This window comes from Phyllostomus discolor, chromosome 5, assembly GCF_004126475.2.
Source record: "Phyllostomus discolor isolate MPI-MPIP mPhyDis1 chromosome 5, mPhyDis1.pri.v3, whole genome shotgun sequence".
Lineage (NCBI taxonomy): Eukaryota > Metazoa > Chordata > Mammalia > Chiroptera > Phyllostomidae > Phyllostomus > Phyllostomus discolor.
In genome coordinates, this window is record NC_040907.2 from 36,400,324 (window position 1) to 36,415,380 (window position 15,057).

Here is a 15,057-nt window from a genome sequence, read left to right on the forward strand (position 1 = left end):
ATATAGACAAATATACTTCCCTGGTAGATCCAGCAGAGCACAGGTTTGTTTACTGGCTCATGGGAGAATGGGAGAAGGTGGGACTAGGTTAGTCAGGATAATAGAATATTGAATTTTCAGCTGGAAAGGGCAATTTAGCCCAAGCCCCCAATTTATTTTTTAATTATAAACACAAGACATTACATTTACCAACTGAACCATTTTTCAGTAACATTAAGTATATTCACATTGTTGTGCAACAGTCTCTAGAACTTTTAATCTTGTAACACTGAAATCTGTATCAGTTAAACACCAATTCCTCTTACCCCTTCTCCCCAGCCCTTCGTGATCACATTTCCCCTTTCCGTTTCTATAGTTTTGACTGCTTTAGGGACCTCATGTGAGTAGACTGACACAATGTTTGTCATTTTGTGACTGGCTTCTTTCACTTCGTATAATGTTCTCAAGATATGTCCATGTTGTAGCATGTGTCAGAATTTCCTTATTTTTTAAAAAGATTTTATTTATTTATTTTTAGAGAGGGAAGGGAGGGAGATAGAGAGAGAGAGAAACATCAATGTGCAGTTGCTGGGGGTCATGGCCTGCAACCCAGACATGTGCCCTGACTGGGAATCGAACCTGCGACACTTTGGTTCACAGCCCACGTTCAATCCACTGAGCTACGCCAGCCATGGCTAGAATTTCCTTATTTTTTAATGCTGCACCATATTCCATTGTATATATATGCCACATTTTCTTTATCCATTCATCTGTCAATAAACATTTGAGTTCATCCACCTTTGATTATTTTGAATAATGCTGCAGTGAACACGGATGTGCAACTGTGTCTTTGGGATTCTGCTTTGAATTTCTTTGGATTCACTGTGTAACCAGAAGTGAGATTGCTGGATTGTATGGTATTCTTGTTTTTAATTTTCTGAGGAACCTCTATACTGTTTTCCATAATGGTTGTACTGTTTCACATTCCCATCAACAGGGCACAAGGATTCCATCTTCTCTGTATCCTTCCTAACAGTTACTACTTCTGTTCTTTTGAAGAACATCAATGGATGGCCATTTTGAGTGGTGAAAGGTGAAATCTCATTGTGTTTTGGTTTGCATTTCCGTAATGATTAGTGATGTTGAGCATCTTTTCATGTGCTCACTGACTGCTTATATGTCTTCTTTGGCAAATATCTGTTAACTCTTTTGCTCTTTTTTAAAATCAAGTTTGTTGTTGTTGTTGTTGTTGTTGTTGTGTGTGAGAAGTTCCTTATACTGTATATTCTCTAGATGTTAACCTCTTATCAGGTATATGACTTGTAGTATTTTCTTCCATTCCCATAGGTTGCCTTTTCTCTCTGTTGATTGTTTCCTTTGATACCCAGAAGTGTTTAAGTTCATTGTGGTTCAATTTGTCTATTTTTTAAAATTCTGTTGCCTCTGCTTTTGGTGTCATATCTAAGGAATATTTGCCACATCCAGTGTTCTGAAGATACTCCCTATGTTTTCTTCTAGGAATTTCATTGTTTTAGGTTTGACGTTTAGGTGTTTCGTCCATTTTGATGAATTTTTATACCTGGTATAAAGTAAGGGTCCATCTTCATTCTTTGGAATGTGTGGATGTCTAGTTTTCCCAGTAACATTTGTTGACGAAACTGTCTTTTCCCCATTGTGTGGTCCTGGCACCCTTGTTTTTCTGTGTTTATTATTTGGCCTTACATACAAGGGTTTATTTCTGGGCTCTTTTCTTTTGTTCCATTGGTCTATATATCATCTTTGTGCAGCAAGCCTCCAATTTGAAGGTGTTAAAATGAATATTCAGATGGTATTAATGACTTCATAAGGTCAGCACTAGAAAAAATAGCAAAACATGGGCTGTATTTTCTGTTTAGTCCTATATCCTCATATAGTAATTTGTCACACATTTGCCTTTGCTTATTCTGTCCTCTTTACCCTGAATGGCTCCCTATCAGTGACCCCCTCCCACACCTCTCTTCGCCCCCTTCCTTTTCCCTCCTTCCCTCCCTCCGACATCCATACCCACCCTTGAACCTTTGACTCTAATTTCTAGTCATTTTTTAAAGCTCAACTCCGATCTCCTTGCTCCATAAGCCTTCCCCAAATTCATCTCCACAAACACACACTTCCTTGTGATAGGTTTTGAACTCTATGCTTACACTGATTTCCTCTCTGGTCATATCAGTCATTCTGTATAGTAGCAGCTGTCAGTTTACAAATGTATCTCTCTGTTACTTGATGCCTGTCTTAAAGGCAGGGCCTGGCTCTTATTTGAACTTATATCCCTAGTTTCTACACAGTACTTGGTATACAGTAATTATGCAATAAATGGGTGGGTGGATGGATAGATGGATGGATGGACAGATGGTAGAATGGAAGGATGGGTGGATATATCTAGTACTATGTTAAACAGTATGGTTGTTTTCAGATAACTTAAATTTTAACCATAGATATAAAACATAAACATGTGAAAAGTGTAAATAACAGTGTGGGGGCAGTATAAAATTTCAACTTTATAGGTAGTAAGTAAATACTTGATCAAAGAATAATTGGCATTTAAAAGTCCTGTAGGAGTTCAAAGGAGAGAGAGATCACTGATGCGGATCCTGGCCTGCAGGATCCGTGTATGTTGTGGCTGCTAGTGAACAAATACACACGAACAGCAGAAGTCCTTTGGAGAAAAAGGGATGGCGTGGCCGCACTCTAAGTGAGAGAGCCCCGACCCCTGCCTGGACAGGTTTTTATTGCTTCTCTGGGTACATTACATGGAGGGTAGTCCTCATTTATTATGCACGGGTTTGCTGCAGGGGATTACCTTTTACAGACAACAAAGGAAAGAATGTTGCTAATTACTTCAAAGAGAAGGATGTTGCAGACCAAGGGGAAAAGTGGTTGAATCGGTCACATTCCACACTTGGGAGGTTTAGCTCAGATTTTAGAAAGGTGCAGTAAGCACTTGCTGCCTCAATTCAGGGTGAGGGAGTTTTAGCAAAAGCAAGCCTCATAGCAGTCTGGGTACAATGCAGGCCTGATTCCCCACGGGAAAACCTCTCTGTGGGTGTGGTCCTATGTGCCACTCACTCCCCACTGGTTTTCCACATGGAGGCTGAGCTACATTTCCACGCCATGCGAAGTGGTTCCCTACAGATCACTGCTTTTGTACTAGTTAAGTAAGGCTTCCTTGAGGAGAACCAAGATCCCTTGTTCTGAGGGATGTGGGGTTTAGATAGATGGAAAGGAGGGTAGAGTCCGTGCTATAGTTTGAGAGGGGGAAGTATGCCATGAGAGGGAAGATCACTCAGTTAAGAGTGTTAATAGGTAAATGTAAAGATGGTTTGGTTCCTGTAAAAGAGGCATGAAATAGAAGATGTGGAGGGTTTTTACTGTTCGGGAGGTTAGGTGAATTCTACAGGACATGGGAGAATGCTGAGGGTTTTGATGGAAACAGCATTCCGAGTGAGGTATGCAGGCTGTGTTGGAGACAGCAGGAGCTAGTGCGTGTACTACATTTGTGGTGGTATTTTGTTTGTAGGCAAGAGACTGTAGGAGTGCTTGAACCAGCATGATGTCAGTAGGAACTGAAAGAAAGGATAGAGAGTGGGACTAACTCTATCAAGGAAGAATCTGGTGAACTTGGTACCTATCTATGTGTTAGATTAGTATTAACTTATTTAAAATCTACAGTCATCTTATGAGATAGATACTATTACTATCCTCATTTTAGAAATGAGGACACTGAGGCTTTAGAAAGGTTAAGCAACTTGTTGAAAGACATATGGTTAATAAATAGCTAAGCTCACAGTTGAACCTAGGAATTGTAGCTCTAGAGTCCATGTTCTTTTTCTTTTAATTTTATTTTTAATTACAGTTGGCATTCAATATTATTGTATATTAATTTCAGGTGCACAGTATAGTGATTAGACAGTTACGTATTTACAAAGTACCCACCTGGTGCCAAGTAAGTATCCACCTGGCACCGTACATAGTTATTACAATATTATTGACTGTATTCTCTATGCAGAACTTTACTCCCCTATGACTATTTTCTAACTACCAATTTGTGCTTCTCAATCCCTGTCCCTTCATTGCCTACCTGCCCCCCAACCCCCAGTCCTCCTCCTCTCTGGCAAACATCAGTTTGTGCCCTGTGGCCATGAGTCTGTTTTTGTTTGTTCATTTATTTCATTCTCTAGATCCCACATATATGTGAAACCGTATGGTATTTGTCTTCCTTTGTCTGTAGAGTCAAATTTTTTAAAATAATTGATTTTAGAGACAGGGAAAAGGGAAGGGGTGGGGAAGGAGGGAGAGACAGACAGACAGACAGACAGTAACTTAATTGATTTGGTGTTCCACTTATTTATGCATTGATTGGTTAATTTTTTAAAAAAAAATTTAATTTATTTATTTTTAGAGAGGAAAGGGAGGGAGAAAGAGAGAGCGAGAAACATCAATGTGCGGTTGCTGGGGGCCGTGGCCTGCAACCCAGGCATGTGCCCTGACTGGGAATGGAACCTGCAACACTTTGGTTTGCAGCCCACGCTCAATCCATTGAGCTACACCAGCCAGGTGATTGGTTAAATCTTATATGTGCCCTGACTGGGTATTAAATTTGAAACCTTGGCGTGTTGGGGTGCCACTCTCAACAACTGAGCTACCCAGACAGGGATGTAAAGTTCATATTTTTTAACTCTGTGTATCACAGTGACTTAGTATGACATTCTCTAAATGGTGTCTTTTGATGTACCAAAAATCTTAACTTTGATGTATTGATAGTTAAATTTATCAGTTATTTTCTTTATAATTAGGACTTTCATATCCTGTTTAAGAAGCTTTTTTTTCCCTCTGATGATTGTGGCTCAGTTTGTTGGGTATCAGCCTACAAAGCAAAAGGTCACTCGTTTGATTCCCAGTCAGGGCACATACCTGAGTTGCAGGTTCGGTCCCTGGTGGGGGCATGTACTAGAGGCAACCACTCTCTTCTCTACTTCCTTTTTTCTCTTCTCTCTTAAAATAAATAAGTCACCCCCCCCTTTTTTTTTTAAAGAAGCTTCTTTTCTATCCCAAGGTTATGATGATATTCTCCTGTTTTGCATTCTGGAAACTTTATTGGTTTTCTTTCACACTTGAGAATTAAGGAATCACCTAAAATTGATTTTTGTATATAGTACAAAGTAAGGTCAGGTGTCATTTCTTAAAAATTTTGTCTTAGCACCATTTATTGAAAGATTATTTTTTTACTTTATTCTTCTTGGTACCACATTTGTCACGAAGCAGGTGTCTATATGTATGAGTGGGCCTGTTTCTGGGCTCTATTCATTGGTTTATTTATCTGTCTTTGCTTGAATACCACATTTTCTTAATTAGTGTAGATTTATAATTAAGACTTCATATTTAATTGAGTAAACCCTCTAAGAATACTTCTCTGTTTTCAAGAAAGCCTTTACTATTCTTAACCTGTTGTACCATTTGTATTTGTAATCAACTTGACAAATTCCAAAGACACCTTTTGGAATTTTAATTTACTTTGTATTTAATCTATAGATCAATTTGAAAATTGTTATAATATTGAGTCTTTAAATCCATAAAATGATACTTTCATTTATTTATGTCTTCCTTGATTTATCATAATGTTTTAAGTATAATTTTTAAAGGTTTATTTATTTATTTTAGAGAGGGGAAGAGAGGAAGAAGGAGAGGGAGAGAGACATCAATGTGTGGTTGCCTCTTGAGTGCCCACTAGTGGGGACCTGGCCCACAACCCAGGCATGTGCCCTGACTGGGAATTGAACCAGTGACCCCTTGGTTCACAGGCCGGCACTCAATCAACTGAGCCACACCAGCCAGGGCTAGGTATAATTTTTTAAAAATTGAAAGAATCTTACAGAAAAGTTATGATAAGTATAGTACAAAGAACAACTCCCCATAGAACCATTTTGTTTTTCAGTAAATTGCTACATGTCTGTCCTATAACCCCCGAATGCTTTACTGTGTATTTCCTGCAAACAAGGAAATTTTCCTGTATACACTCTATACAACCATTAAAACCAGATCCATTAATACCAACCAATCCTTACTCTATTCAAGTTTTGCCAGTTGTCCCAGAAATGTCGGTTATAGCAAGAGGATATGATTCAGAATCGCATCCTGCATTTAGTTCTTTCTCTAGTCTCTCTTAGTCTGGAGCAGTTTCTTAGTCTTTCCTTGACTTTTATGACCTTGACACTTCTAAAGCTTATGGAATAATTATTTTGTAGAATGTCCTTCAGGTTGTTTTCTTCTGATGTTTCTTTATGATTTGGTTCGGATTACATTATCTTTAGCCTAAAGATCACTGAAATGATTTCAATTTGTCCTATTACTGATGACAACTACTTTGATCACCTAAGGCAGTATCTGCCAGACTTTTGTTGTTAAATACTACCTTTTTTCTTTCTTAATTAGTATTTTGTAGGGGTGTATTTTGAAGCTATGCTAAGATCCCACTCCTCATCAAACCTTCAATGTGTATATCAGTAGTAACTCATGGTTTTCCTGTTTTACTCAACAGATTAAAATTCATTACTATCATTATTTATTTTGATGCTCAAATTGTCCTTGCTTTGGCCAGTAGAATTCTCTTTAAACTGACTGGTCTTCTTTTGACATGTCCTTATGATATTTTTAGTATTTCCTTTCTTATTTTCTGGCCCACACACAAAAAAGATGTTTCAGGCTTATTTTCTGCCTTCCCTGTCTTAGTTCTGGATTCAACAATTTTCCCAAGGAACCCTGTTCCTTTCAATGGGAACGGTATTTAGAAATCAACACCTGGTGCCAGGTGTACTTATTCCTGTTGGGAATCATGGCATCCAGGATCTCTCAGAGCTACAGAATATATGAATGTTAGCATGTTTGTGTATATGTGCACATGTGTGTATACACATATATATCCATGTCCATGTTTGTGTATGTATTTATTTACACATATACTTAAAACCATGAATTCATAGTGATAATCTCCCATCTAATTGGTAACACCCAGAAATCATTTTGGTTCTCTCTTATCGTATTTGTAACTATTTAGTTTTACCATGTAACATGATTTTTGTTGTTCTGTATTCATTCCTACTTCTACCACCTTCCCTCACCGTTATTATTCCTCATGCATGAAGGATGCCTTTTAAAATTTTCACTGAGTGTCTGCTGGTGACAAATTTCCTGTTTTTGTTGGCCTGAAAGTGACTTTATTTTAATTCTTGAAAGTTTTTTTTTTCCACTGAATTCTAGATTGGAAGTTATATCCTTTAACCATTGAATGTAGTACTCTATTGTCTTCTGGTTGCCATTGTTTCTTTTGAGACTTTAGCTCTATTTAATGCTTCTTTGATGCTTCTTTGAAAGTAATATAGTAATATGTCTGCCCCCTATATATACCCCACTGCCCCCACCCCTTTCCTGACTGTTTTTAAGATTTTTTCTGTATATTTGGTTTACAGTAATTTTTGCTGTAAACCAAATATCCTTCTTGGAATTCTTAGGGTTTCTGAAATCTGTGGCTTAGTGTCTTTAATTTGTTTTGAAAAATTCTCAGCCAAAAAGTGCTGCTTTTCCATTTTTTCTTTTGTCTTTGTCTGGTGTTCCAATTACATTGATGTTACATCCTCTCACTCTCTATGTTGCTTACCCTTTCTTCTCTATTCTGTATCTTTTTGATTCATTCTTTTTTGTTCTGATGAGTTTCTTCTGCTCTTTATTTGATCTAATCTTCAGTTGAACTCATCATTGAGTTCTTAATTTTGCTTATTACTATCTTTAGGATTTATGTTTAATTATTTTAAAAATCTATATTATTTATAATTGAAAATTTTTTAGGTAAAAATCTGTATCATTTATAGAATAGTTTTTAAGTCTCTGTCAGCGTTTCTAGTTTTTGTTGAATGTAGTAAGCATAGTAACTTCCAAAGCATGGGATTGTTTGTTCAAACATCTGGAGCTCCTTGACCTGTTTCTCTTGTCTTGGTTTTCATTTATGTGTAGTTTTGTCTCATTGTGTCCTTGGTTACCTTTGCTTATGTATCTGAAAACTGTTTTTAGAAATAATTTAGCGGCTAAGATGCTTTCTTTTGCAGGTAAGATTTTCATGTGCTTTTGCTAGCCAGGTGCCTTAGAGTCACTAACTCCCTGGGGTTGTTTTAATCCATTTCAGGCATCATGACTTTTCTGGGCCACCCAGATGGCTGAGCAGTTGTTTTAATTCTTTTATTCGTAATCCCAAGGTACAGCCCTTTGAGAGCCTAATCAAAACATGACCTGTTCACCAAAGGCCCCGCAGTTGGTGGGCTATAGTTTCTAACTTTTGGCCTTACAAAGCATTTTATTTTTACTTTTAAATAGACTTCAATGTTAGAGCAGTTTTAGGTTCACAGAAAAATTGAATTAGAAAGTACATAGTGTTTTCATATACCCTCTACCCACACATGTTGACAAGGCTTTTAAGCTATTGCTCAGTCTATAATTCCTCACCTGGAATTTACAATACCTATAGTGACCTGAAATACCAGGCTTATCTTCTAGATATTTGACTTCTCCTAGATCTGGCCCTGTTCATTGTTTAGTACCTTGTTATTTTCTGATAGCTTCAACCAGCTGTTTTTAAATTTTTATTTATTTTCAGAGAGGGTGGGGAGAGAGAGAGAGAGAGAAACATCAATGTGCGGTTGCTGGGGATCATGGCCTACAACCCAGGCATGTACCCTGACTGGGAATCGAACCTGCGACACTTGGGTTCACAGCCTGCGCTCAATCCACTGAGCTACGCCAGCCAGGGCTTCAACAAGTTGTTTTTAAATAATTCTAGCTTTTCTAGTTGTTCTCAGTGGAAAGGGAACTTGTCTACTATTGAAAACAATTTTATTCCTCTTTTTATAAATTTCTGTAAGTAGACAGCATATTTGGAGGTTAGAAGGGTGAACCTATTAAGAAAATGGCACAACAAAAACATTCTCTATTAACATAATGGTTAAAAATTTTTACTTTCAATAGAGCTATATTGTAGAAATTAAGGTTTTAATTTTTATAATTTTTTATTCCAGCACGTGATGCTGATGAGCGAGAGAAGTGGATCCATGCCTTAGAAGAAACAATTCTTCGACATACTCTTCAGCTTCAAGTAAGAGCCTTTACATGGCTTCTGGATAGTTTATTAGTTTGGGGAGTTTTTTGGTCTTGTTTTCTGTTCTCTTAAATAACTGTGATAATAATGTAATGACAAATTTGAATTTCTGAGTTGCTTATTCCTACCTTTACAGTGTTATATATAATGTATAGTAAAATTATAGTAAAATACTGATTTTTATCTAGAAACGAGACAGTACAAGACAATATTGAAAGTGAAATGCTATGTTAAAATATGCCAGATTCCTTTTTAAAATTTAGTTTCTATAGTTGGTTATTAATATAACCAAATCATATACAATGCATTAATCTGTATACAACACATTAATCTGTTAAATTATGTACAATGCATTAATCTGTTGCTGAGAAGTTGACCTACTTTTTGGTTAAAGGATTTGCCAATTACCACATGTGTTGGGTGGTCCCCTGAAAAGGAAGTGAAAGAAAAAACCCAAACTGATTAAGAAAAAAGCAAACCTGGCTTAGGTGTGGTTTGAAGTAGGCACTTAAACAAGGTCATGAGGACCCAGACCCCTAGTCTCCATTTCTCGATTCCAGTTCTTCTGGGTTGGCTTCATTTTTAGTTAGGTTCTCCCTTTTCAGTGGTAAGATGGTTGCAGCAATTTCAGCCAACCCTTGTTGGGACTCCATCCAAGTCCATTATTGTTGTTTCTGGATGTGATAGGATTAATAGGGATTAGTGCTGATCACCTTCACTTCAGTTATTTTCCCAACCCTGACCAATCACAGTTTCAGAGTCATATGCTCCACCTCTGCAGCTGAGATGTTATCTGCTTCACCGGAAACACAGTCCTGATAGTGTTGAAGATGGTCTATCCCCACCCTCCCCAACCCAAGTAAAGTTAGAATAATGAACATAAGATGCTGAGTGTCAAAGACACCAAGTATCTACTCTGCCATACTGAAGATAATTTTTTATGTTTATTCTCCAATGAAAGAGCATACATTGTGGCATAGAGAGGATTGTCTTTTTCTTTTTCTTTTTTTAAGATTTTATTTATTTATTTTGAGAGAGAGACGGGAGGGAGAAAGAGAGAGAGAGAGACATCAATGTGCAGTTGCTGGGGGTCATGGCCTGCAACCCAGGCATGTGCCCTGACTGGGAATTGAACCTGCAACACTTTGGTTTGCAGCCCGCGCTCAATCCACTGAGCTACGCCAGCCAGGGCTGAGGATTTTTTTCTTTTGATTTACAAGACTGAATTATAGAAAACTGATGTTTTATCACCCCCTTTTTATACATATCTGTGTCCTATACGAGGAATTGGCGTGAATAGGCAAAGTAGTATAGGGCAGGAGTCTATAACCTCCCCACTCCCTGTCTGTGGAGGCAGCTCGAATTACCTCCTGAGCTCCAACTCCTGTCTCCCACCCCCACCCTGCCCTGGTCTGAGGAAGAATTGTCTTCCATGAAACCTGTCCCTGGTGCCAGAAAGCTTGGGGACCACTGGTATAAGGCATCCTATAACATGGTGAGTTCCCCATCGCTTGAAAATATTCAAGTAGAAGCATTAAAAATATTATTTGAGGATGTGGTTATTAAGAAACTTAGAAGTTGAAATTAAGAACAATCTAACAATAGCCAGGGGGGAGGGGACAGTGGGGAGAGGGTTTTCAGGAACTCCTATAAAAGACATATGGACAAAACCAAAGGGGAGGGTGGAAGCAAGGGAGGGAGGTGGGTTTGACGGGGTTGGGAGGGAAGTGGTGGGGGTAAAATGCAGACAACTGCAATTGAACAACAATAATATAATTTAAATAAAAAAGAGAAACTTAGAAGTGAATATGAGCTGAACTAGGAGATCTATAAATTACTGTATGAGCTATGCTTTTGTAAAACTTTTTAATTCAATTTTTTATTTATATTTAGATACTTAGTTTTTGTATTATAAAGAAATTTTAGCATTTATTTCTCTGAACATATGGTACAAAACATTTTATGTAACAAATGATTATAAAACACAAGAACAAATTTAAAGTATTTTAGGTACTACCCATGTATAATGTGCACCTTATTTTTTCCTCAGAAATTTGGGTGAAAAGAATTAATTATACAGCAAAATATGAGTAGAAGCATGAGAAACTTTATACAATAAGAAACTTACTGTACAGATTTGATTCAGATAATTGTGGAAATGACTTAAATAATTTCACTGCTGGGATTATACCCTAAGTACACTGAAACACCAATTCAAAAGTGGTGTTTTGAATTTGAGTTGGGGGAACACTGTACCCCAGTGTTCATAGCAGCATGATTTACAATAGCCAACTACTAGGAGCAACCTAAGTGCCCACCAGTAAATTAATGATTCAAAAAACTGCGGTACATTTACATGATGGACTACTACTCAGCAGAAAGAAAGAAAGAAAGAAAGGAGCTCCTACCCTTTGCAACAGCATGGATGGATCTGGAGAGCGTTATACTAAGTGAAATAAGCCAGATGGTGAAAGACATACCATATGATCTCACCTATAAGTGAGAGCTAATCAACAAAACAAGCAAGCAAGCAAAATATAACCAGGGATATTGAAATAAATAGCAAACTGACAGTGTAGCCAGAGGGGAGCGGGGAGAGAGATAATAGGGGAAAATAGGAGAAGGGTTGTCAAGGAACATGTGTAAAGGACACATGGACAAAGCCAAAGAGGGTAGGATCAAGGGTGTGCAATGCTTTTTAAAAGCAACTTCATTGTTGGTTTTAAAAACCAATTTCTTTAGGGTTTTTTTGTAATTAGTTGAATAAATGACTGTAGCATCATTTCAGCATATTTGCAATTTAGTAAGAAGATAAGTGGTTTGTTTTTTAAAATTTAAAAAGAATTGCAGTTACTGTTAACATTCAGTATTATGTGAAGATAAGTAATTTAAGAATCCTGTTAGACAAAATGTAGCAGATGACATTCCCTCCATAGTTGGCTAGACTGACATTCATCGTCTAATCTCAGCTTGCTCTTTTTTTTACAGATTTTATTTATTTACTCTTACAGAGAGGGGAAGGTGGGGAAAAGAGAGGGAGAGAAATATTGATGTGAGAGAGAAACATGGATTGATTACTTCTCATATCCCCCAACTGGGGACCAAACCCACAACTCAGGTGTGTGCCCTGACCAGAAATTGAACCTGAGACCTTTCTCTTTGTAGGATGATGCCTAACCGAGCCACACTGGTCAGGGCTCAGCTTACTCTTCTTGACATTTATGTCACTGTACCCCTCCATAAACCTGCTAGAGTGCTGCCGCTTACTTGTTTTCCTCTGAACACTTCTCTTCATTTCTGGTCTCCGCATTCTTGCATGTGATGCTCTGTCTACCTGAAATGCCATCTGCCTCTGCTCTGCTTTGGCATACTTCTCCTTTTCTTCAAAGCCCAGTTCAGGGCTGACCTCTTTTGTGGAGCCCTGCCGCTGACTGACCCATTCTCCAAATTCAAAACAATATGCCATACTTATCACACACATCACTAAGTCTTCCTCCTCTTTATCTTGTAACATACAATAGTATAACTCTTACCTCCCCAGTTAGAATGCAGAATCCTGAAGGTCAGGTACCTAATTTGGTCCAATTTTGGAATTTATGAGCTTTTGCTAAGAAGATAGCTTATGTGTCTTTGCGAATAACAGGAAGAAAAAGATAACTTTGAGAAGTCTTAGACTCTATGATAGTTTTGATATTTTAAAATACATGCAGTACATAAAAGTACTTTATATATTTTTTCTAAAGTTAATGCAGAGGACAGGACATTTAGAAATATGTAATTAAATGTTAATTTGACAAAAAGGTAAAGATCCTCTTCCTGTAGTTAGTGAAGTGTGGTGAGAAAGAACCTGGCTTTTGCCCCAGCTCTCGACATTGAATTTACTCTGAGTGTCCTCATCTATAAAACCAGGAGAATGAAAGGACCTACTTCATAGGGTTGTTTGGACCATTAAAGGAGTCAAATAAAAATTTGTTGAAATAATGCCTAGCTGTCATAAGAAATCAATAAATATTAGTTGACATTATTAATACAACAACTCTCAACCATTCCCCATCCCAGAACTTGGCGTTCTAAGAGGGCTCAATAATGGGTAGTTAAATGAAGAAATAATGAAGGAATTTAAGAACAAACAGATGATGTATAGTTGTTTGTTGAGTACTTTGAGATGTGTAACATACCCAGGCACGTGGAATGGGCCCTCATGGAACTCTCTTGTCAGTGGGTGTGGGAGAGGGTATTTACATTTCTTCCTCTTCATTGAGTTTCATCTCGATGTTAACCATTGAACATACCGCTTTGGCCTTGTTGCAATGTCTCCATAATATTGAATTTAAAAGTATTTTCTCTTTAGTCACAGTTTTCTTACCTTCATCCTCTTCTACCACTTCTTCCGAACTTTTCTTCTCTCGTTTGGTCTAAGCTCTAGTTCTCCATTTTTCCTTGGCCATTTAGTACCTTTCAGTTTTATTTATCTCACCCCTCAGTGTAGAGCTTGTAGTCACCTTCTTCAGTGTTGATTTTGCTGTCACCCTTAGAATTTCTTGTCACTGGATGTTTTGTGCCATGTGTGCATTCTGCTTACCAGGGCCCCCATCGTCCGGTTTCTCTGCTGCTCATGCTCTTAGAGGTTACAAAATCAAAATGGCTATCACCGTTTTATATATATATATATATATACACACACACATATATTATATATGTGTGTGTGTATATATATATATATAAACCACAATTTATATTTTGTCTAACTTTTATTGGATATCTGTAACTAACAATCCTCTTACTGACTTCTTGTTGATTTCCAGTTAAATCCTTACGGTGGAATCTTTTCATTAGTGTTCAGCATCTAATTAGAGCCTCTTTTCTTCTTATAGAAAATGATCTTTCCTTTTCTTCAGTAGTTCTTATTGACTTCACTTACACTTTCTTCCTCTGCTTTGCATATTTCGAAGGAAAAATATTCTTACTCTTTCCCAAAGTTAACACTTTACCTGTACTCTTGACTGCACGATGTTTCATTTGAGACAACGACCTTAATCTTTTACCCTCCATTAGGCCCCACCATTTTCATGGGTTCAGCTAAAATTTCCTCCCCCCATTTTTACATCTTACATGTTTTTCTTTTGGATTTTGCCAGTTCACAGTTTCCCTGGAACTCAACCTCAACATGGCTAAAAGTGAGCCTATCATCCCTTTCCTCCCCAAACCTGCCTCTTTATCTGATTTTTCTTTCTGTTAATGACAGCGTTATTCTCTAAGCCAGGGAGGTTTGAAAGTTGAGAATCCTTTTAGGAGTAATTTCTAACCTATTAAACCTGAGGACTCTTTTTTTTTTCTTTTTTAAATAGAATCACTTACACCCCTCCCCTCACATTAACTTAACTATTGTTTTTGTTACATCTTGCCAGCTCTATGTCTGGTGCACTCCTGGATTCTCTTCCTCATCCTATAAATGAGCAACTATAATTAATTAACTGTGAAAAACCTTCAATGGATTACATTTGCCTATAGGATGGAGTTAAACTTATTAGGGGATTTCAGTCTCTCTTTGATTTGACCCCAGGCTACCTTTCCATCCCCTGTCCCTGCATGTACCTGATGCTCCACACAGAGATCTTTCCTGCTTCCAAGCTTCTGCTTGTGCTGCTCTACGTCCTCCCCACCCCCAGTCCTCAAACTTGCCTCTACAAGATCCTTTCCAATTATTCAAGACCCAGTACACATGTTACCTCTTCATGCCACCTTTTTCTTATCACTGTAATAAAAAAACAAATCTCTTACCTCCTCAACCTCTGCTGTAATTTTCATTTCTGTGCAGCCCATTAACATTCCACTTTTAATAATAATAGCAGCAATTAATACATGAGCACTTCTTAAATGCCAGTTGTGTGGGCTTTACATGC

General features: G+C 37.7%; 1 protein-coding gene across 1 annotated transcript in view; it reads left to right on the forward strand.

The window, feature by feature from the left end:
• The window catches only part of OSBPL9 (oxysterol binding protein like 9), a 132,638-nt gene that overhangs the window by 51,631 nt on the left and 65,950 nt on the right, over positions 1-15,057 (forward strand). The window contains 1 exon segment of the mRNA XM_036026071.1: positions 9,075-9,151. Within this exon segment, the coding sequence (XP_035881964.1) occupies positions 9,075-9,151 (77 nt within the window).